This window comes from Taudactylus pleione, unplaced genomic scaffold, assembly GCF_031769625.1.
Source record: "Taudactylus pleione unplaced genomic scaffold, aTauple2 ptg000354l, whole genome shotgun sequence".
Lineage (NCBI taxonomy): Eukaryota > Metazoa > Chordata > Amphibia > Anura > Myobatrachidae > Taudactylus > Taudactylus pleione.
The window spans coordinates 3180243-3205947 of NW_028284755.1; the positions used below are offsets into that span (position 1 = coordinate 3180243).

The following is a 25705-nucleotide window of genomic DNA, read 5'->3' on the forward strand; positions in this document are numbered from 1 at the left end:
ATAACAATGTCTGTGTGTGTAGCCGTTACTTCTTTATACTATCTATACTCTGGTAACCTAATGTCCATTATACTCCTCCTGTCCTGTGCTACGGGAACCCTTGTGGCAACTTAAGTTATAAATAATAACAAAGTAAGACACCTTCATTTTTATCTTCTATATAGGTAATTGTTATGGGAGCCACAAACCGTCCTCAGGATCTCGACACTGCAATTATGAGGCGAATGCCAACGAGATTTCACATCAATCAGCCGGTACACTGCACTATGCTTTAACAATGAAGTCGGGGGGGGGGGGGGGGGGGGGGCTCAGTTAGTGTAAAATCTGTTGCTGACGGACAGCCCATGTAATTGCAATTGTAGCAATATTCAATTTTTATAGTAATATTTTGCTTTTGTTGGTGTCATGGCATGTTCTGACCTGCTGTAATACCTGCCTGTAGCAGCTGTACTTTTGCCCTCTTGTGTAGCCAGTGATGGTATTTACAAGCTGATGTCCTGGAAATCTCATTATTATACGGATGTTAGTTTTCTCTGTCACCACAATTTGTCACATCGTTAAATAGTGTGTCTGTGTTGACTAAGTTATTGTAATGTTTAGAAAATACCACAGTCTGTGTCCTGTTATTTCCCCTGAGTAATAAGATATTTTGTGTTTTCTTCTCTAGTCTATGAGACAGCGAGAGTCCATCCTTAACCTCATACTGAGAAATGAGAATGTAAGTAACTCTCCTTAATTATACTTCCAGATTTATACCCCAGCTGTAAATGAAGTTTGTCTTTATTTAGTTTTTCTGTATATTCTCATAAAAGCATATGGAAATAGATAACTGTACACAAAGTCCATACTTATTGTTTTAATATTTACATGTTACTTATATGGAAACTGTCATTCTAGTTCTTTGGTCAATAAAATAAAAAGTAGACTCTTAGGGGGCAATTCAATTAAATTTGGTGATGCATAGCACTGGGAATGAGTTCCCAGAACTATTCAATTGTCCCCATTGCGCTCTGCACTTAAATTGGGAGATTCAGATTACAGCAGAAATACAACAATATGAGTGGTCCAAAGAGCGCTGTCCTTCATAGGTCACGTCTTCTCCTATTCTTTCATGGATAATGCAATGATCTCAAAACATGGAGACAGAATAATACACGATTATACTCCAAATGATAAGTGTTACTTCCAATGGTCCGCAATTAATGTTAAAGGCTACTCACCTAAACTAGGTGAGATGCGTTCATATAAAGGTATCTTTTTGAAGTGTTTTACTCTGGTCATAGACAAACACACCAGTTTTCATCGCTTATTCCCCACTGGGAATACACTCACCTGAAATCAGGTATAGGCGTTCACAAAAAGGTATCTTTTTATTCCCCTTAGGAGAGTTCCATCCTTGACCCAGATGACTTTATAATAACAACTAAAAGATGATGCAACTCCAAAGGAATAAAGTTTCACTTTTTAATCCAAGAATATAAAAAGGTTGTGTCTATCCTTAGATAATATACAGCCAAAAAATGTACAAAAATCATTTAAAAATACAGTCACAGATCTTTGGACCACTCATATTGTTGTATTTCTGCTATATTTTGAAGGGGTGGTGCTCCTGAGTGTGGACTGAGCTGCAGTCCTTGAGGGCGCAGGTTGTTTTTAGATTGTTTTTATAATTGATTCAGATTACAGCGCCTAATGCCGGGTGTTTAGTCAAGTGCCGCAAAGCCCGAAACCAGCATTGCAGCGATAGTTTAGTCTGATTTCTGCCTGCACATCACGAGTTTGCGAGCAGAAATCCTCTTGTCGGCGTTAACAGTGCGGCCAATTGAATAGCTCCAGGAACTCATTCCCGGCACTATTCAACATTGCATCTAATTGAATTCCCACCTTTGGGCTTAATCTAATTAAGAGAAAGTTTCCGGAACTGAGGGCCTGATTCAGAGCCGTTCGCTATTTGCGGTCGTTCGTTCAAAAACAAGGGGTGGCTATTCAAATGATCCGTTCGCAAATTGCAGTCTGTTCACACCTCTAAGTCTCGTTTATTTCATAAAAACGCCCCCTGGCCGCTCGCACCATACGTCATGTCCGCTATTTATTAGATTAATCGAGTACATCGTACAGCGTATGAACTGCTCGCTATTCTTGTGGTTGGTTTTTTCAACCGCTATTTTGCGAGCAGTTCTGAGTTAAAGAAAAACAAGTGACGTGGTCAATGACGCTGCTGTATTAATTATGCACTCCCTTAAAACGCCCGTTTTGACCTTTAAGCACGCCTGCGTTCGAATTCCACTCCTCCGTTTTCAAACACCTTCCCCTGTTACCACCCACATACGCCTCATTCTGTCACTCAAAATAGCAGGCACTCGCTATATAGTGTACAAACGATTTTCGGCCGCACTGACTGGTTCGCGCATGCGTACTAAAAACCGTACGCATGCGCAGATGTGCGAACATCGCTCGGAACGAGCGTACGGCCGCTAGCGAGCGGATCTGAATGAGGGCCTGAGTTTGTTTTCTGAAATTCGCAGACATGGCACGAATGTGTGCACCCGTGAAATGCAAAGTTTAATTAGAAATGCCAATTTGTTGTAGTTGCGGTTAGGGTGCACAACTCTTCTACAAAATGCATGAAAAAGGTGGGAAAACTTCCTCGACACCACAAAAGTGACATCTTAGACCATATAGAAGGCTGTTAGTGGCCATAAGGAAAGTACAGGAGGTTTTTAGACACTGAAATGGCTAATATTTGCAATCTTTATTTATTGTTGAAAAATTATAATTGAGACAATGTTTTTCAGCAAATTTAAAGTCTTTCCAGAAGTTTGGTGAACAGAAAAATTAATTTTTAGTAGTTTTGCAGTGTTTTATAGAAATTTGAAAAAAGCTGAAATAAACACTTATCTCATCTGCAAGTTCAAAACCCGTCTCCCGTAAATATACCACCTCCATGTACCTGCCCCACATCATTTACACCTCCACATACCTGCCCCACATCATTTACACCTCCATGTACCTGCCCCACATCATTTACACCTCCACATACCTGTCCCACATCATTTACACCTCCATGTACCTGCCCCACAACATTTACACCTCCCCATACCTGTCCATCATTTACACCTCCCCATACCTGTCCATCATTTACACCTCCACATACCTGTCCATCATTTACACCTCCACATACCTGTCCTTCATCATTTACACCTCCCCATGCCTGTCCCACATCATTTACACCTCCACATACCTGTCTCACATCATTTACACCTCCCTATACCTGTCCATCATTTACACCTCCCCATACCTGTCCCACATCATTTACACCTCCCCATACCTGTCCCACATCATTTACACCTCCACATACCTGTCCCACATCATTTACACCTCCCCATACCTGTCTCACATCATTTACACCTCCCCATACCTGTCCCACATCATTTACACCTCCCCATACCTGTTTCACATCATTTACACCTCCCCATACCTGTCTCACATCATTTACACCTCCATGTACCTGCCTCACATCATTTACACCTCCACATACCTCTCACATCATTTACACCTTCCCATACCTGTCCTTCATCATTTACACCTTCCCATACCTCTCACATCATTTACACCTCCACATACCTGTCCTTCATCATTTACACCTCCCCATACCTGTCCTTCATCATTTACACCTCCCCATACCTGTCCATCATTTACACCTCCACATACCTGTCCTTCATCATTTACACCTCCACATACCTGTCCTTCATCATTTACACCTCCCCATGCCTGTCCCACATCATTTACACCTCCCCATACCTGTCCCACATCATTTACACCTCCACATACCTGTCCTTCATCATTTACACCTCCCCATACCTGTCCTACATCATTTACACCTCCCCCAACCTGTCCATCATTTACACCTCCACATACCTGTCCTACATAATTTACACCTCCACATACCTGTCTCACATCATTTACACCTCCACATACCTGTCCTTCATCATTTACACCTCCCCATACCTGTCCTTCATTTACATCTCCCCATACCTGTCTCACATCATTTACACCTCCACATACCTCTCACATCATTTACACCTCCACATACCTGTCCATCATTTACACCTCCCTATACCTGTCCCCACATCATTTACACCTCCCCATACCTGTCCTTCATCATTTACACCTCCACATACCTGTCCATCATTTACACCTCCCCATACCTGTCCCCACATCATTTACACCTCCCCATACCTGTCTCACATCATTTACACCTCCACATACCTGTCTCACATCATTTACACCTCCACATACCTGTCCATCATTTACACCTCCCTATACCTGTCCCCACATCATTTACACCTCCACATACCTGTCCCACATCATTTACACCTCCCCATACCTGTCCCACATCATTTACACCTCCATGTACCTGCCCCACATCATTTACACCTTCCCATACCTGTCTCACATCATTTAACCTATTATTGAGCATTTTAGAGAAATTAACCTGGAAACTGATATAGCTTTATTTTCCAAATAAAGCTATTTAAACCTCTTTATTATCGCACTATCTAGGATACAAAGTTGTTAAAACATTATTCCATAATCTGGGTAATTTCACATAAGTTTATGAGCCATCATTATAATCCTTTATCTATAACACAGGATATTTGGCAGCGCGGTAAGTAGGGCACTAAAATAAACTGGCACCAATTCTGTATGCATTCAGACATTATGCGTATCTGCTGCTTTCTAGCGCTTGCTATGTAAAGGTATGGATTAGTATGTTTAGACTTTTCATTGTACTGTAAACACTGAAGATTTTATCTAATTGTGCCTCAGGTGGATGGACACGTGGATTTGCTGCAGGTGGCCAGTGGGACTGATGGGTTCTCTGGAAGTGACCTGAAGGAGATGTGCAGAGATGCTGCTCTGCTGTGTGTCAGGGAAAGCGTGACCAGCAGCTATGAGGAAAGGTTGGCATAAATACCAGGGCATGCATAGAACAAATTGGTTCATCCTTCATTGGGGGGTTTCTATTACATTCCTCTATTTCTGCTCCCTTATAAATAAGAAAAGGCTAATGGACATGCGATTTAACTATGTAAGATACTGGTGTGCTATACTAAGTCGACATTCATTATGTCGACATGCAGCATGTTGACACTGCAGAAATGTTGACATGATAGAATATCGACAAACCATCCCTGGTGGTATAGCAGCGTCTTACTTGGGCCTGACGGCAAAGGCGGCTTCCGGGTCCCAGCGGACACACGAGCAGTTCTGTCGGAGTCGTCTGATGCGCCAGCATTCCAGTGGGTACTGTTCCCCTATCCCTAACACCCGAGTCTGGCAACTCTGAGCTGGTGCAAATTCCTGGTCTTTTGGTGGCGTGATACAGACTATACTCTCCCTGGAAAGATGGACCCCCTCATCTCTATTGCATTTAATGATCACACTCAACAAAATCAAACTGCTTTTTTACATTGCTCCTCAGCACAAGACACCCTCCATGCAAGGACCGCCTAGGCTTCCCCCAACATCTCCCCTCATGCCATATGAACTTGTGCTCGTCTGCAATCTCTGCATTTTGCTTCACAAACATGCATATAAGCCAGTAGGCACACTTATGCGTAATCCTAAGTACAACGGTACCAGAGCCGTGCCTGCTGCGTGCTCTCCATAGACAACCAGTATATAGCTTCTATTTGCCATTTGTCATATCTAAACGTTTCCCTTTCTATCTGATTAATCCACAAACCAAATAGCAAACATTTCAGCATTTGTGTTTTAGCCGGGAAATAATGGTTTCGTTTTTTTCTTTTCAGCCCCTGTGAGGAGATCCGACCAATCCAACAAAAGGATTTATTGCGAGCGATTGACAAAATGAAGAAATCAAAGAGTGCAACAAACCAGGGGGTTTTAATGCACGTTAGTTTGGACTGAACTCCCGTCATGCGGTGTCACCCAAGCTGATTTAGCTGGAAGAGGGCATCCAAGGACGCAGGTGTCTGAGCAGAGCATCTTTTTTTTTTTTTTTTTTTTGATGACCAGACTTTATGAAGTTCAGGCTCCTTTGCTGGACCTTAGTAACATTTCACTATAAAGAATCTTTTAGAAGAAAAGGTGTCACAAGAGCTGCAGTGGCAACAAAAGTGTCTCTCATAATGTTTACTTTGTAAGGTTACTTTGTGTGAGGAAGGGGTTTGGGCACCCCGGCATGGGCCAGGAACTAAGTTGTGCAGGTCCTTCTGTTTGTTTTTACTAACGTCAGCCGTGTGACCATTTACTGTCCCATGTTTTAGTCTTTTGAAAGACATAAACACACTGGCACGTTTTCACTTGTATAATGTGTGTATCATCTATATTGAAAAGTAATATATAATGTAGGCCTTGGTCAGTATTGATGGCTTTTCCAATGTGTCACTATGTGTTATGAGCTAGTCCCATAGCATGGATTCTTCAGCCCCAATGCTGTAGGTAATATTCAGAGTGACATTGTGCCTGTGTTAGGATTCTCTGCATGGTGTTGTGTAAGGTGATGACCGAGATACGTTGTTGATCTACTGGCCTTTTTATTCTAACTGCAGAGATGGTTTATGGAGTATATGGAATTTTGTTTCTATCTTATAAAATGACAATGTGTGAATATCGTGGTTTCTAACTGTGGTCGATGAAATCCGTGAAATGTACACTTAAATATCTCCTATCTGGCACTTGCAGGGTAAATCAGAGGTTGGTACACAGACAAGTTTAGCTCAATATAACCTTTTCCCTCCGTTCGTCATCCTACCATAGAGGAGGCTAAAATGTACCACCATAATGGCTGTCTCCTCTATCGTTGCCAGTGTACACCGATATCATGGACACAGACCATGCAGCAAGTGCGTTACATGTAATGGTTGGATGTTTGGAGTTTGTACTGGACTAAATTTCCTTTACAAAATTATAAAACCATTGTAGAGAATTTGCTTTTATGGGCCGAGCCCCTGCCGTGTGGAGGAGAGATCACCCGGGAGATGTTACCATCCCAATAGTAGGCTTGTCTCTACCTGAGGTTTAGGGGGAGTTGTATCAAACCTTCTAAAGAGAGGAAGTTGTCCATAGCAACCGAACAGATTCTACCTAGCATTTTATAGAATATACTAAGCGAATGATAGAATTAGCTTGGTTGCTATGGGCAGGGCTGGCATCAGAAATTGTGGGGCCCAGGACAGACAAAATAAACAGGGCACCCCACCGTGTTTTTGTCTCTCCAGTCCCAGCAGTCCCCTCACTTACCTAGTTATTGTTGTTGTGAGACCTACTCCCCATGCAACGCGGTTCCTCTCTTTAAGGGGAGCAGTGTGATAGACGGGGATCTGGGCGGGCGGGCGGGCAGTGGGATTGCAGGGGTAAATGCAGGTTTTGCAATATATATAATATATATCTGCAAGTAATACCGTCTCAGCACCAAAAATGACAAAATCCAGCTCTGGTGCCCTCCTGAATATATCAATACACTATTGGCGAAACAGCGCCACTCACAGGTATAGTACTATCATGTAAGACTTCAAATGACATATAGTGTCTGTGTTCACCGTTTCAGCCCATCTGGACTTTATTAAGAACATTCTTGCAAAAGTCCAGATGGACTGAAACTTTGGACAAAGACACTGTTCGTCGTTTGAATTCTTGCATTTAAGTACCCATGAGTGACGCCGTTTCTCCAATACTGTATATATTCATCTATATGCACACACTATTATATATATATATATATGTGTGTGTGTGTGTGTATGTATGTATATATATATTTTAGAGATATGTACTGGATATATAAAACACAAACAGAAGATTCATACGCACACACAAGATGCACGCACACACAAGATACACGCACACACACACAGGACTCACACACACGATTCCCCCAACATGTGCTACACACAGCCTAATGCATCAGTTTATATAGGTGAATCAGGGGCCTTACCTGCAGCTGGAGACAGAGTGCAGTGGCTGACCCAGCACTCAAACAACCCACGTAAGCTGCCTGGGAGGAGATGTGCGCTGCCGCATCAGATCTCCCCTACATTTTGCCATCTCCGTGGCTACGAGGAGCTGCCGCGCATGGGCAGCTGCTCCCTTCACTGACAGCCTGTTAGGAACTCCAGTGAGACGGAGACAAGAATCTCCATCTCACAAGAAAAAAATAAACACGTTTAGCGGCTGCAATGAACTGGCGGGCAGGAGGGGGTTTCTACATACTGAAACTCCCCTGCCTTCGCTACTGGGATTGTGGACGGGCCCCCTCTCTGTCCGGGCCCGGGAGTCCCCCCCTGATGGCGGCCCAGGCTATGGGCAGCTTCTCCTCTTGTTCTCTTTAACAGATTTGATACCTGTACCACTTAGTTACTTTAGTGCCTGTGAAGGTTGAGTTGCTTTGCCAGAATGCAGCTCCTCCCCCTACCCAGCTGCCCCCTTCTTTTACATCTCCAAGTTATAGAATACCTGCTGTAGTTTTATCGGGCCTGATTCTGAAGTGTCTTTTCCCGGCTGTGTCTTAATGCTAATGCTGCGTCTGATTTTCAAACATCTGAGACGCCCACTTTCAGCTTCTTAGGACAGCGGATTTCCGTCACTGTGTGTATTTAGATGCACTATCGCATCTTGCACCATGCCTATGGCAGGTTCAGGTTCTCCATCCGAATATGGCCTCCCGTGGGAGTGGCTGTGCATCTTTAAACGCAGCCGCTTTCATGAACACATCTGCGTCGGCTTCACCACCCCCGTTACCTCCCAGGAACGCCCACTAAAATTCTCAGACTGTGCCTCCGATTCTGTGCTGCGTCTCTGTGAGCAGACAATTGGTACGCATGCGCAGTGGCTACTCGGACGCACCCCGTCCACCTCCAGCCTTAGGAGCCTGCTCACCAACCCCAGAGCAGGATGGTCAGCAGAGTCACCTCTGCATGAGCCTGCCCCAGCCCAATCCAGGGGGAAGGAAACCCATATCATACAGTGAAAAGTCTCCGTGCCTCTGTATTCTCTGTAATATGTAGTAATTATGGTTCACCTTTCATGTACTTGGTAAATCCACTAGGGCCATAATATTCAGGCCAGTTGTTTTGTTTGTCAATTTCCAATTGTATTCCCGAATGCTTGATCTAACGTTAAAGCAGTCAGGACAACACTGGTCAGCTGGATGCAAAATTACCTTTAACGTGTGGCCCTGATGATCACGTGGCACAAATAAAGTCTTTCGTTTAGCCTGGGGAGTCTGAGCACCCTATGAATGCTGTCAGACTCCTTACACCCCTTTGGCTAAAATGGCACAGATATTGGCATCTGGCAAACTACCGGATCACTTCCTGTCTGGTTGGATTTAGAATGAAGTTGTATATTTTCCATTGCCCTCTGCAGACCCATTTTTAAGAATTGAATTGCCCATTAGACTGACCACTGCACAAAATGCTTTCCGTTTACCTTCTGTTTCTCCCTTGCCTTCATTCTATGATCGCCTCATGGCTTCTATAGTGGCAGCTTGCAGATGGTCACTTGCTGGCTCTATGCATCCACTGTAGATACGCTAGAATTATTGTGTTTACATGGAACGCATGCTTATTATAATATAATATGGGGATGAAATGTTTGCTATCACAACTCTTCTATAAAGGGCTTGTTTTTACCACCCTGAATGTATCACTGACACGTCTACGTTAAAACAAATGTTATGTGGCTAGTGACCATTATCGTTTACTTTATATTTATGCAACTAAATGTTTAGTTTCTGTCCTGGAATTATTTTTTTGCCTCTAGTACATTATTCAGTGGACCTCAAATTCAGTGAAAGTGGAAGGAATAATACATATGGATGTGTATGCCTCTCGCACTTGTTTTCATATCATGCAGAGCAGTCTCAAACTCTGTCTTCACATAACCCTAACAGTGCGTGTTTACAGTGTATGCTCAGTTATAATTAGTATAGATCTATTGTGTTAGTCAGCAAACCCACCTGTGCTCCATCTAGGTGATCTGAAAAACATGCACTGTTTAGCTGGCCGCACACCTAAAGATTCTTTTCAAACGGCCAACTATTTGGCTGGTTGGAAAAAAAATTTGGTTATGTATAGGTGCAAACATCAATTGTCCATTTGCTTCCAAACATCGGAAAACTTAAGAAGTTAACTGAAACCGATTTCACCAACTTGTCTGAACGACCAATTTCTGATGTTTGGGAGCAAACGGCCAATTGTCTCATACATTACTAAATTTTCATTTTAACCAGCCTACAAGTCGGCTGGTTAGAAAGATCATCTTCAGATGGGTGGTAATCCCATGAGGATCTCATGAGGACCGTGTTTGAGTAACACTGATGTAGAGGAGGGCGAGCTATGTTTCTTTTAACAGGATGTAAAGTGGCCCATACATCAACTGGGTGATTACCCGATCTCCGTTTCTCCGACAATCGACAAAATCCAACATGTCAGAAATCCTAGACTCGCCGATTACAATAATTTTTAGTCCGGAACTGGTGACTCGAGGATTTCCAACATGTGCTGATAGTTTATGTATGGGGCCCATTAGAAAAGCTTTTGAGCAGGACATTGCTGTGAAATTCCTTACACACTTCCATATCTCTGTACAAGTGCTACCCTCTAACCTGACTTGCATTACATGCTTTTGGTGTCCAGGTGGCAGCACCATACTATCCATTTTTAGAGTAGTGGTTATTTATCTTTCTTTCTGCATACAGTAATAAATGTGAATCCATAGGATGGGATGAGCTCAGATAGATAGAAAATGATATATTAATATTTTATTATATGGCACTTTATCCCAATCTGCTATCTGTTTACTGGAGACACCCAGGGACCATGCTTGTAAGAAAAGTGACTTGTTAAGTTAATAGTAACAATTTTTATTGATCACCTGAGAATTGTCTCTAGTTTGTGTCTTATGTGAGTAAATTTATGCCATGAAAAATAAATTTGAACACTTTCTTTTGCCCCTGACAAAGATGCTGCACCCCTGAAACCTGTGTTTGAAGCTCTAGTAAGTGTTATAATTTCATGTTAAACCTGTCTCAGCCTGTGGATTCTGCACGTGTGTGGATAACGCTAGACTGCAGTAAAGTAATAGGGGCTGACGCAGATGTGAACGCAGATCAGTTTCGTGGACGGTTCATGGGCGTTTTCGTAGTAAGCATGCTCCGGAACCCAGCGCACACACCCACGGGCGATTTGTGTGCACCTGATCTGCACCTCCACCTGCGGCTGAAGGAGAGTACCTGGGTGATAATGAGGTGTCTGCACATAGGTTACGTATAACGAGGGAATTGCAGGCTATGCAGTGTTGTGCATATGCAGACCTCTGTTTTCAGACTGACCTCTTACACCAATGCTAAGGCAGTGATAAAGGCTTATGGATAGGTGTGGCGCGGTCACTAGGCTTCCATTCTGCATACGAACGCATATGTACATTTCTCTATGAGCACACAATGTGGGTGTAATTACGCCTGTCTAGTGTTCAAATCTGCATCAGCCCCTTCATGTGCAGGATTCTCCCCTACACTCACTGTAATGTGCTCATCATGCTGAAAGCATTACCCCACGTAAGGTGAGCGCCATTGTGACCAGCCAATTGAAATCCATTTGTATGCTGACCTTTACATCTAGTTGTGCCTCCATCCATATTTATATGAAACATAAAGAGATTAATGTATAATATTACCTAACAGTCCACATCTACATGACAGCATTTTGCTGGTCTCAAAATACACATGAGCGAGTGCAGAGATTAGTTAGGATTTGTTTGTGCTAGATTCACACCATTTCATTGCTGTTTTATTTTTTTATGTCTTTAATAAATGGATTTTTAATTTAAGCACATTTGTTTCCATCTCTTTACAGTATGTATTTATTAACTTGCTAAGTGATTCAGGATATGTGCTAAACCTTCAAATCTTCAGCAGGTAATCAAAGCATTATGCAAAATGACTACATTGCACTGCTATAAGGGGATACATCAGTGTAATCTATGCCCCATAGAAATATCTTGGGAGGGGACCCGGGCCACTCTAGTGCATAGGGCCCCTGCTCTGAAAAAAGTTGAGGGGGGGTTGGTATGACATCGTGGTCCCACTCCTTCGGAACCCTTGTCTGACACACCCACTGTACATCAGCCACTGTGTACACCACATACAGTAGGTCACAAAGCAACCCGTTTGGTGTACACAGCCTGGTCAGTGCATACAAATTTGGGAGAATGGATTTATGTTAATCTTATTTTAGCTTATTTTATGAATGACAAATATGATCCCTCCCTATAAGTGGGCTGTTTTAACGAATGTAGCTACTTGTTTGAGCAGAAGATTATGATTATGGATTAGCCTGTTATAGGGGATGTCCATTGTCTATAGTTACTGTGTGCTGGGTACTAGGCTGCACTGTATTTGTGAGGACAGTCACTGCTGAGGAGAAATCACACAACTAAGCCTTATTCCGTACTTTTCCAAAGGAAGGTAACCAGAACTTACCACAAATATTGTGTGAGACTCTGGCACTTAGCACGGTGCCAAGTAGAAGGACTCTGTGTCTGAGAGTAGCAGAGTGAGGAGGTGCAGGAACACTAGTCCGAGAGTTGTTAGTGAGTTGAGAGAAGCAGCAGGAAAGTATACCATGTGTAGTGGGGGTCATGCCACATCTCTGCTATGTGCCAGAAAGAAGCTATATATTTTAAGAACCCAGTTCTAGAACGGTTCTTGGACAATAAGGCCATAAATTGGTGGTAAAACAGATATGAATGGGATAAGAACGGTAACTTTTAAAAAGTAATGGAATGAGGATTTTGAAACCGTTTTGGGGGGGCCATTCTGCCACTGAAAATTTGTCCCCACTTTCTAGACTATCCCAGACAAAATATTATGCAAGAGCGTATGAGACTGGTTCCTTGTGGGTTACCTTAACTGTCAACTTCACTTTACAGTGTCTTAGTATCTTGCAGTATTCCAGAAGTGGCAGGACTATCCCCATTACAGGGAGCACAGTGGCTGCAGGGTCCATTTGTATTTGCGGTAATTCTGCCACTGTCTGGTGTAGTGCACAGGCCTTCATGCATGCTCAGAAGAGCAGGTTCCCCCTAGAACTAAAAAAAAAAGCCATGGCGACCAACAACGTAGTGCTCAGCCCCTGGGTTGAGTTGTTGGCTTGAAAACCCCCATGTTTACTGTGGTTATTTCCATAGACCTGTGATAAGTCCATGGTACAGTACTTTTATATTGATCCATATAGCAACATGTAAATGGAGATGTCTGTAACACCATCCTAATGCCTTTTCCAGAAATGGTGCAGTGTGAATACTATGTTAAGTGGTCTCCTATGTAATGGACTTAAAGCCCCCATACATCTGCAATCTATTGGGGCAGTTCTCCAGACGCTGGGGTCGGGGCACTGGTGAAATCCAAAATGTTGGTTTCCCTGATTTCCGATCCAGACCAAAATATGATCGATATCTATCAGCAAATCAGGGATTTTTAACAGACTGATCAGGGACTATTTCCGCAGATCGAAATTTCCAACCGGAGGATTGTCTTCGACCAGGGAAATGGGCAACAAATGTATGGGGCCCTTTACACACAGAATGGGTTCAATACAAATGAAAGCCATGTTATGGATCATTCTTACACAACAGCTGGTCTTCACACTAGTCCAGTGGTTCCCAACATTTTTTTGAATCACTGCTTTTTTTTCCAAGGCAGTTTCTTATTGAGAAATTGAGCAAAATTAAATAAAGCAAATTGTACGTACACACTAGACGATGTGCTATAGCGCAGAGCTGCCTCTGTGGCCCGCTGCTCCCCCTGCACCCAGTTATGCCCACAAGGTGGGCAAGACCAGTCAGGCAGCGGTGTTGATTTGCTTCCAGCCCGCCAGCTGATTACAGCCGGCGCACCGGCAGGCAGACATTGAGACAGCGCTGCCGGTCACGAGGCAATCAGCTGGCGGACCGGCAGCCAATCAGCAGTGGAGGCTCTTGGTTGGCTGCCAGTCTGCCAGCTCCGATCGACTGGCGCCAGATTCAAATTGCGCTGTCTGTCCATGTCTGCTGCTGCCATCTGTAATTAGCTGGCAGTCTGTGCCTACACTGAACGTTCAGATCAATCTTCCTCGAACATGGGCAATCTGTCATTATCGGCAAATTTGGTAGAGCTAGGTCCAACACCTGGCCGTGCATAAAGGACAAACAGACAGACAGGCACGCTTTCTCGCTTACTATATAGATATTTCTGGTTCTGCTGAATAAAGTATGTACAATATATAAATAATTATATATGCATTTACTGTCAGATACTTAATGTATGTGAGTTTCTGTATCGTAGAAAGGAGATCATATACTCAGCTGGGTTGGGACTGGTGTACGTGAATATATACTGCACATTATAAATAGATCTGCAGGTTCAACAGCATTACAGAAACAAGGAATGAGTATACTAATATTCAGAAAATGTTGATTCAAAGTAGGGTGTGTATAGCCAGATGGCTTCTATATTCTCACATGTCCATAACTCTGAATAAGAATGTAAAGGAGACACAAGTTCAGTTATAGTTTGTTTGCTCAGTGCCGTCAGTACAATATGGCAGTCATTCCCCTTTGTTGAGTTGTTCAGCTTGTTTCCTGGTCAGTTGGATCTGATGTCAGTGTTTCTGACCAGGGATCAGCTGCTGTCTGATGTGAGTTCACTGTAATGTGCTGCACAGTACCTCCTAATTGTCCTAGTCACTCATCAATGTCTATTTGATGCCCAATTACAGTTAGTTACACAATTCCTCCTATAGTTTATGACTGTTTATACATTTAAGTTATATCCTTTTGGAAAATCTGGGCAAATTACATCACATGCTGCTCTGGACCCATCATTTCCCATAAGGTCACTTCCATTTTTCCAGCAGACTAGTCCCCTTTTACCTCCTCAAATCAAGGACTTGAATTCCTATACATGTGATTCTCAAACTCTGTTCTCTGGGTCCCAAACAGGTCACGTTTTACAGGTCACCCAGCAGGTGCACAGGTGTACTCATTAGTCACTGACATTTTAAAAGCTCTACAGTGGGAGCTAATTATTTCACTTGATGATACTGTGAGGAGACCTGGATAATATGACCTGTTTGAGGTCCTATGATTTCATATGTGTGTTGAATGCATGAAAATGTGTTCCCTGTTTAATACATCTCAGGACCTCCTATCAACTACAAGACAAGTGGGTGCTCACACGTCATTGCCTGACTTCAAGTGATGTCACAGATGCATCACGGTGCCAGCAAATACACATCTATCTTGCATGTCAAGCATAGAGCATGCAGAACAGTCAGCAAAGGAGGACAACAAATGCTGGGGGACTGGGGATGTAGTCCCTCAGCACCCCATTTAATTGACTGCTGACTTGCAGGTAGTTGCATTACCCTAGGTGCCCAGTAGATATCGTTCCAGGAGCAAATACCCTTCAGTGGCTTGCCATAGTATTAGATAACCAGGAATCTGAACTGATAATATATAATTAAACATGTTACATGTATGCACATGGTTAGCCATCTTTCTCTTACATCAAATCTGTGGGACACTGCTTCCCATGGGGGATGGATAAGGTTGGCTGTGTGGAGTCGGTACATCAAACTACACTTGCTTGTAAGCTAACTCCTCCCCTCTACATCCCATAAGCCCCATTAGAGCTAACAGGAATCCTTTTATTTGCCTGTGGAGTAGGCACTAAATTCTGCTTCCTGCAAGAGTAGCTTTGTGAGTTTTATCTTTATGCAGAAGTGCTGTCATTTATTGTTTTTCTATTGGGAGTTCTTTATAAGAACGTAGATGAAGGGGGCAGGTATGAGCACTATAAGCCACGCCTCCTACCGTTTTGTCCTGGTCTTATTTTTTTTCCGGCATATGCAACTGGTTCCAGATCAGTGAGCACCTCTTGAGAAGCACAGCATGGTGTGTTGGTGGCAGTGACGTGCGGTGAGCTCCTTGGCTAGGGCGGCACACATGGAGATGGGTCTGACTGCTGGGAGTCTGGTCTCACCCCCTACTTACTAACTCTCCCCTCACTACACTAAGCTTCAGTATCCATTGATTCTTCTCCTACCTGCATCACTGTGTCTTTTGCTGCTGCTGACAGGTCTGATCTCTAAGCACTGCAGTGCACTTCCTGGTCACATGACATCTAAAGGTGTCTGTCAGTCCTTTAGGCACGCCCCCCAAACTCAGAGGCATGCCTCTGTTGGTGCTCTCTCTGTGCAGCTTACTACCCGTGGTGTGGCCCCACACCCCAGCTCTGCAAGCCGTATCTGACTACAGAAGCAAGGCTGAGCTGTTGCTGCATCATCTCGTCTCCCTGCAGTCCCAGGGAGCTCCACAAAGCTGGTGAGTGTTAAGTATAAAAATGATTACAATAAACAATGAAGATGTTTTATAAGTTATAAACATCTCCTTTGTATTATTCTAACCATTTTAATATCAAATCTCAGGAGTATGACAGGGGAGGTGCTGCCTACCCTGATCGCACATCCCTGATTGGTAGAGCAGTTATGCACGATTGCCACCTGGTCATCAGCTGTTTGTGGCTAAGGATGCAAGCTTCGGGTGCGAAGTTATGCGTGCTGTAGTGGCTGAGTGTACCCTCCAATAGGGTCAGCATTGGAATGTCCCCATGGTGTGCAGTGTCTCCCAGATTGGATGTAAGAGAAAATAGGATTTTTGGTACAGGCCATTAAATCCATTTGTTATATGGGTGACACTGTTTCCTCCCCTTGTTGTTGTCTACTACATGTTTCTTAACTCTTGGGGTATGTGTAGTATGCTTGACTGTGTAGTGGGCTCTCTTTTAGGGCTTTATAAAGTTTAACTGGTTCCTGTTCGCTCCAGGGTAGTTTATGGGATGTATAAGGGGGGTGGTGTTGGCTTACAAACAAGTGTAGTTTGATATGCCAACACCTCACAACATCCTCTACACCCCCCATGGTGAACAGTGTCCCCAAGATGGATCAGGTGAAACTTGATTTAACGGCGAGTACCAAAAATCCCAGTTTTGACCAACTATGTTCACACACATGCTAAAAGTCCTAATTTGTGTCATACTCAATGGCAGAGGTCTGTCTGAGAGTGGTTTAGCCAGACTAGGTGCGGTTGAGCATAATTGGGCTGCTTGAGGGCATGCCCTAATTATCTTATCCGTCTAGAAGCATTCTATAGATGACGTTTAATTTTAACTTGACTAAATAAACAGTTGTGTCATTATGACACACAAATAATGTACTCTGTACAGAATGCTAACGTCTTTACTCAAGCTGATGACTGTTTGACTGAAACTAAAGAATGGTGGAGATAACAATAGAAGTTAATGCATCCTAGATCACAGTTCAGTTATGCTAAATTTACACAAACCGTGCACAATACACTGCATATAAAACATTCACAAGACAAAAGACAAATATATAAAAATGTATTTGATTTGCGAAGTATACATACAGTATGACATTTTCAGAGACACAGGCAAGTCAAATATTTGGTTAGAAATGCAAAAATCCTCTGTCTCCTCAGTTCAGAAATATACGATTTAACCAGTATCCCAAATTTCAGTATAATCATTATATTATACAGAGCATCAACACAGATTTGTGTTCATAACATAGATCCTTCATAATTACTGCAGAGCTCAGTCCATCCTCTTTTCTGTGAGGGTGACATGAATTATACGTTATATCCCAGTATAGAGCTGAGTGATTGTCAGAACTCCAGTTACTGCTGAACCCGGTATGATGATCTGTTCCCAGCTGAAGCACGACAGTCTCTTCATCAACTCAAGACAAATTTGGTCCAGAATACAATGTGTACAAATGAACATACATTTAAAACAGATACATATTTTTTAACAATTTATAAAAAATAATTATTTTATTTCTAGAATATAAAAATCTTGACAATTAATTTTCATATAAGCTATTAAGGCATTTAAGTGATGATCGTGTACAAGTCACAAACACTTTAGTACAATCATAAAATTCCGTTTACTTTACGCTTTATTCCACGGTAGCTTTAGGGTGCTGTTCTGTGTATTATGAGGATCTAGAGCAGGGATGGGGAACCTCAGGCCCGGGGGCCGTATAAGGGCCCTGGAATCATTTGGTCTGGCCCTCTGAGCTTTTTTCTGCTAGCCACATCTGGCTACCAGGGTGCCTAGAATGGCACCCTGCAGCCAGAATCTATTCAGCAGTGCCGCCTGGAGCGTCCTTAGGACGCTTCAGACTACGACACCACTGCCCTTACAGCTCCCCGAAGCATCGTAAGGATGCTTCGGACATTGCTGTAATCACTGGCGATTGTGGCCCCGTCCCCGTGTGACATCCTGCATCGGGCCGACAAATAATGTTTATATATATATATATATATATATATATATAATATATATATATAATCAAAATGGCCCTAGGCAGAAAAAAGGTTCCTCACCCCTGATCTAGAGGTATAGGGGTAAAGGTGGATGTTTGTAGCCAGCCTTGAATGGGGCATTAAAATTACAATAGGATATCTCAGCTATATGTCACCTCATATAAGGAGCATGCTAAATATAGTTTATGATAAATATATTACTAATTCTGTTGTGGGCCTCATTATCGTAAACATAGGCATATTTATAATGGATGCAAGGTGTGCAATGCACATGGGCCCCTGGGTTAACAGGGATACCACACCATACACCCTACACTCAGTGTATACTTACCTTGTTTTGGGAAACTGGTCCCTCCTCTTCTGCTGCGCTTTCATCCTCCCAGTGACCTCTTTGGGAAGATTGCATGGCTCTGAAAGCAAAAACTCTGGCACTTTCCCAGAGCTTTGCTCCCTTGTGCACATGTGCCATCTTCCCAAATATCTCTGGGAAGATGGCGCTGCGGAGGAGGAGGGACCATTTCCCGGCACAAGGTAACATGTAGGGTTGCAGGGGGAGGGGCTCACTGCTCGTGGTTCCCCTCAGACTTTAATAAGCCCCTGACCGTAACATCCAATACGATTTACACCCTGCTTCCTATTCACCTAGTCTCAAACTGGGTCCTCGGGACCCCAAACAGTGCATGTTTTCCAGGTCTCCTCACCGAACCACAAGTGAAATAATAGCTCCACCTGAGGATCTTTTAAAATTGTGTTTGAGTAATGAATATACCTGTGCACATGCTAGGTGACCTGGAAAACATGAGCTGTTTGGGGTCCTGAAGGCCAAGTTTGAGAACCACTGACCTAGGCCTACCAGCCCAAACAACTCCGAAACGTGTTGCTGTCTTCCAATCAAAAAGCCAGAATTCCTTTCACCTCGGAATGTAGGACCGTTCTACAGAAATGGCACTGTTGTGGGGGATGCCAGAGGGATGTTCATATAAATTTCCAAATTGCAGTGACTACAAATAGCCTGTGTTCTGTTTTATTTTAATGGGTTCATAGAGCCAAACATAAGTAATCCATAAATAATGTAATTATGTTACTTCTTTACGAAGTATCAATCCATTCTACAATGGTGTACAGTTACTGAGAACATCCCAAATGACATCCTATTCAAAATGGCAGAGAGGGTTGTTTACACCTGGGTGAACAATTAGTTTATCCTACTAAACGATGTCACAGCCTTCAGCAGTGTCACCATTTAATGGAATGCAATGCATGGAATAGCCATTTGTCACAGTTCAATTTCACGAAAAAAAAAGATATTTAACAAGTGATTATTATTCAGTCTTTTGTAGACATAGCACCAAAAGCACAGCTTACTGCTTGGAAATAATATTAGTACCTAATGTCACAACTTCCAGGGGATTACAGGAGGGAGGTGTCATAGGGGTCACCAGAAGGGGCTGTGGTTTTGCCCTGTCCTTGCTTGGCCACACCCCCACTCTATCACTGGGGCTGGGCCAATCTCTTGGCGCCCTGCCAACTTCTACAAATGTACTGTACATGCATTTAATAGCTCATTCTCTATAGTGAAATTAACTATAACGATTGGTAAAAATGTGGCTTTTTGTTTTAGACGACATTATTTTTATATATAAAAAGGCTGTTAGAAATGTATTAAAAGCCATAAAATTGTTTTTCTTACTAATTATATAAATGGATCTAATCATTTAAATTATAAAACAAACTAGAATATTGCTTTCTGCTACTTGAGTTTCTATTTGTGCTCTCAAATCAACAGTTGTTATCTAGTGAGCAATAATAATCTGTTAAAACTCTCCAGGCTTTTGGGGCCATGAAGCCATCTGGAGGGTTTTCACCTTCGCGTGCCAGTTTTCTCATACGGGTTCCAGAGATGAAATCAAATTCTTTGTGTCTAGAATTGAAAATAGAAAAAAATCTATTTTACATGGGTAACAAAGGCAACTGAGAATCTGGTGTGAATAATAATGTTATAATCAGTGAGCAGCGATGCCACATACTATCTAAACCAAAACTTTAGTTAAAGTATGAGCATGTAGTGCAGTGTGCTTATAATAAAAACTCATATTTCACTATGACCAGAGAAACCAGAGTCATTTACTCATATAAATACACATGGATACTGTAGGCAGAAGTACAATATAGGATGTGCACCTCTATAATTTAAGTGTAATATATAAGATGTGCACCTCTATAATGCAAGTGTAATTTATAAGATGTGCACCTCTATTATGTAAGTGTAATATATTGTATGTGCACCTCTTATTAATGTAAGGTTGTGTACACACATAGCGACCTGCCAATGCGATGCATGATGGTGCCAATGAATGATATAACGGGCAGGTGGTACACACTGCACGATCTGGTGAATGACTGCCCGATATATCGTTCACTGTCACCAGTAATCTTGCTGGCATCGGTAGCTGGGTCGCTCCCTGATGAACAGCCCATGGGAGCGCGCATAGTGGGTACACACTAAACGATGTGCCCGATATGTCTGCCCAATTTGCGGGATCGGATGACATATCGTCTAGTGTGTACCTGGTATAAATGTAATATATTGGATGTGTACCTCTATAATGTAGGAGTAAAGTATAGGATGTGCACCTCTGTAATAGAAGTACACTATAAAGGATGTACACCTCTGAGTATAATATATAGGACTAGCGACCCGCTCTGGCTTCACATGGGAGCTATTTTGGATTTACGGTGATAGTGTCTTTTTAACCCGAGGTCTTATAATATTGCCTTGTAGATGACATTAGTAGTTTTTCCTCTTGATGTCAACACTAAAACATTTAATTTTGACGTAGCACCCTAAAAGGCCATGTAAAGTTGTCCATGACAAAAACAGTCTCCACTTAGGTCAACTCCAGCCACATTAAGGGGTCAATCCAATTAAGTGCGAAGTACATCAGTCAGTATGTGGCCCAGAAGTTGATTGACAGCATGCCAGGGCGAATTGCAGAGGTCTTGAAAAAGAAGAGTCAACACTGCAAATATTGAATCTTTGCATAAACTTAATGTAATTGTCAATAAAAGCCTTTGACACTTATGAAATGCTTGTAATTATACTTCAGTATACCATAGTAACATCTGACAAAAAGGTCTAAAAACACTGAAGCAGCAAAGTTTGTGAAAACCAATACTTTTGTCATTCTTAAAACTTTTGGCCATGGCTGTATAGTGAAAATTGGATCAATTCCATCCAGTGGTTCTCAAGATTAGCCCAAACAAAAAAACAGACGCCTACCCGGGGACTTTATTTTATACTATGTATAGATAAGCACCTATATGGATAGTACATGAAATACTGATATTGACTTAAACCACATTACTTACTACTAAGTGGTTTTAGGTATAATGTGTCTTTACACAAGTGGCATAAGTTACTTTTTCTTGAAGGATAGGGCTGAAGCTGGGTACACACTGTACAATAATCGGGCCAAACATAATTCTCAGCTGCCTGGTCCGATTATTTTACAGTGTGTACACAGCACCCAGGGACATGCTCTTGATATCAGGAATGCTGCAAGACAGTTGTCGTTGCACCTAAACGATCTTTAAGGACCTTTATCATTCCAAAAGGCACAATAATTTAGTAGTGTGTACACTGGAAACTGGATGTTATCTAAACTGTCAAATGTGTACTTAACGTAAGCTTTGTTGTTGGCTAGTCACCCTATGATCAATAGTGAGGATTTGCATCAATGTTATTCTATTTACTTACAGTATCCTTAGGCCATATGCCTACTTATATATTTTTTTTATTCCTATAATAACTTTTACAGTACATAATTTGTTATTTGAATAGGTGGCTGTAGGAAGCCCGGGGATGAGGGAGACCAGCGTCTTCCTTGGTAACAATATTTTAGGGAAGCTCTCCTTTAATATATATGGAAGGTTCAGAGTTAAAAAGTTAATCAAATCCATGACAGTCCATTTTGAGAAAACAGGGTGCAGGAATGTTTTTGAAGCAGGTGTGATGGGTTGGAGGCATGTATGAAAGATGAGATTCTATGTCTGTTTTTTTTTTGTTTTTTTCCATTCACAGGAATGATGTTCATTTTATTAAACCTAAAATACAAACTGATCCAAAATGAAGCGTTCTGCTGCAATGTTCAGAGATGTATTGCACCAGTGCAGTACCAACACTGTCCGAACTTAATTAGTGAACAAGCCTCTCTTTCCTCAAACTGCTCAGAAACACACGTTCGACTTATGCTGACAGCTACTGAGTGCACACTGTTTTGTACAATCACTGGTTATTTTGTTGAAGTATCAGATACTTTCTCTATTGTCCGTCATGTAGACACAGGGATCGCATTGAATGTGTTTGATTAACTATTTATTCATATGTGCAAATATATATTGTCCCTCGTGGATATAGGGATCACATTGAGTGTATTTAATTTGTTTATATGTGTATACACCTATTATGCCTCATGTGGATATAGGGATTCTATTGAAATGGTCTGACTTTCTCTATGTTGTATGCTAATGCTGCCTTTACTGATCTTATTGGACTCCGGAATCACTATACCTCATACCTCTTTCAGAAGAACTTAATTTCAACTGTGTTTCTATTGATGATAATATGGCAATATTAAGTCAGAATATTATAATGAGATCCATGTGATCTCTTCAGATAAATTCTTCCCGTGGTGCTGTATTTTAATCTGAGTGCGCTACTCCTTTCTTTTGTCTAATAGTCTGATAAATTTGCCCTTTTTTCACCTACCTCTGGAACGCTCTCCCTCTCCCCATCAGACTCTCCACAAATCTTGAAATTGGCTATCAAGACCCACTTCATCAAAGCCTTCCAGCTCTCATCCTAACCCACTGCTACATACTCCTTCCTCCCTGTCTACCCCATCTGTGTCACAACTATTTGTCTGTCCCTCCCTATTAGAATGTAAGCTCTCACGAGCAGAGCCCTCTTCCCTCTTGTGGTTCTCCTTATTCATACCTTCATCTACTCCTCACTCGGGCACCTATTACTTGGCTGCTTATGCCCTGTTGCTTATTTGAGTGTTATGATCAGTAATGCTGCAATGCAGGGCCGGACTGGCCATCGGGCACTTCTGGCAAATGCCAGAAGGGCCGATGGCCTCAGGGCCGGCTCGAGGAGGGCGAAAGTGTCCCCGCCCTTCACCCCCACCCCTCCTCAGTTGCATAGACTGCATGTGTATATTCCAATGAGCACACAATTCTGTGAATTAGCAGCTCCACCATTTTGTGAGTGACAGCAATCTCATTCTGTGAGAATGCTGAATCTGCAGTTAACCACAGGGTGTGATGGCATACCATATCTGTATTGCGCAAGGAACACGTCCATTAAGACGTCAGCCTTAATGATCATAATTTCATTGCTTTTTGGAGTTTGAGTGGCAGAAATTCAATAGGTTTTGTGAAATTTCAGATCATGTCTAAGAAGCCTTAATGGGACATGTGAAACCGTAAGGTTTTTTTGTCTATGAAAAATATATATATATATATATATATATATATATATATATATATATATACCTCCCAACGTGACCCTCACCAGGAGGGAAAGTATGCTCTGGTCCTGGACTTCCCTGGTAATTTATGATTGGTGGAGGCTCCAGAGGTGGGGCTGCAGTACAGTCCAAAATTCAAATAGGGGAGTCACACCAACTGCCAGCGAGTCCCAGCCAGTGATGTTTAGCAGCGTTTGAAATTACAGTTGGTGTGGCTCCCCTATTTGAATTTTGAACTGCACTGCAGCATTGTGTCCCTCCTGGTGAGGGTCATGTTTGGAGGTGTGTGTATATGTGTGTGTGTATGTATATATATATATATATATATATATATATATATATATATAATACATTTTTATTTATTGTGTGTGTATCTATATATCTATCTATCCAACAGTCCGGCACTCCCACAATCCAGGCAATGTCCACCAGTGCCTTCTGGACAAAATGTGAACCGATAATGTAGAAACAAGCAGCGGCACTCAGTGTTGTTTCATAAAAAATCCTCACCTCTTCACCTTGACAAAGGGGCATCTGCGCCCCGAAACGTTGAAAGTCATATTGATGTAATCAATACAAATATTTTTTTTGAAACACCACCGCGTGCCGCTGCTTGTTTGTACAGTATTGGTATATATGTGTGTAAAATATATATAGATATATATTTCAAAATCATGGCTGGGATTCCATTTACACAACATCATGCTATAAATGAGTTACAGAAGTTTCCACATACAGCTTACTTCCAGGGGCGTCTCTATAATGGGTGCGGGGCTCCCGGGTCTAGACGGGCCCACCCCGCACGCATAGATAATTACACTTACCTCTCCGCCGATTCTCGAAGTGCTGCTTCGCAGCGCCGGATCGGCGCTGTAGAGCAGCAAACGCTCACTGGAAAAATGGTGGCGGACATTTTCCCAGTCATCTGCGCAAGGGCAGAAAAGATGTCCCCGGTAAAGAAGCCACGGGCGCCATTTTCCTGGAGATCCATGCATGCGCTGTAGATTCTGGCATAAAGCCAGAATCTACAGCGCTCAGTGCCGCTGAGCCGCCGTCAGAGAGGAGGGCGCTCAAACGGAGGCTGCACACGGGCCCCCTCCTCTCTTAAAATGTCCCTGCTTACTTCCTTGCGTGTTAAACAGCCCTGCTAGTTGCGCCGTGGTCTGACTCAGTAGCGCTGAGCATCTTTTTGTGCAACTTTTTACCTTCAAATATGCAAAGCGATGCGAATAGAACGCAAAAGCAGCTTCTGCTGATTCAAATTATATGCAGCATGCCTGTAGTCTGTGTGACACTGCAGGTGTATCTAAAGGGTGCATTTGAAGGTAAAAAGTAGCACAGAGTGTCTTTTTGTGCTATCGAGTCGCAAGGCGCTCAAGCATTATGTTTAACGCGATTTGTATTGTACAGAGGTAAGATGTATGTGGACACATCTGTATCGGTCTGTTTATTACTGTGTGTAGCTACTGGCAGAGGGAAAAAAGACTTTCCCGTAATTGCAGACCACTAAATTTTACCAAAAGGTTATAGAGCAGTACAAGGTATAATATAATTGTGGTTATAAGCAGCATTTATCACCATGGATACCACTTCAGGCCAATCTGTGCAAGCAGAGGTTGTCATGTGACAATCTTCCTCACCTTTCTTTATCGTAGAACTCCATAGCGGAGTTCTTTGTGTTGTAGGCAGCCACTCTGAATGGGATGATTTCCACAGAGGTCAGTCCTGGTGCCATGCTCAGCACTTTCCCCCCATGTGTTGGC

At 42.5% G+C, this 25705-nt stretch overlaps 1 protein-coding gene and 1 long non-coding RNA gene across 6 annotated transcripts in view; one reads left to right on the top strand and one right to left on the bottom strand.

Annotated features, from left to right (window-relative positions):
* Window positions 1-7595, top strand: part of ATAD1 (ATPase family AAA domain containing 1) — a 28634-nt gene extending 21039 nt beyond the window's left edge. For all 5 annotated transcript variants that reach the window (XM_088444349.1, XM_088444345.1, XM_088444348.1 and 2 more), the window contains exons 7-10: window positions 165-254; window positions 668-718; window positions 4831-4964; window positions 5817-7595. In XM_088444349.1, coding sequence (XP_088300475.1) covers window positions 165-254; window positions 668-718; window positions 4831-4964; window positions 5817-5934 — 393 coding nt within the window. In that variant the 3' untranslated portion in view covers window positions 5935-7595. The remainder of the gene's footprint in view (window positions 1-164; window positions 255-667; window positions 719-4830; window positions 4965-5816) is intronic.
* Window positions 7596-17448: 9853 nt separating this feature from the next.
* On the bottom strand, window positions 17449-25699 carry LOC148508604 (uncharacterized). The gene is made up of 2 exons (XR_015869578.1): window positions 25583-25699; window positions 17449-20332 (listed from the first exon to the last, which is right to left on the bottom strand). It is a non-coding gene; the product is annotated as an uncharacterized LOC148508604 (long non-coding RNA).
* Window positions 25700-25705: the final 6 nt, after the last annotated feature.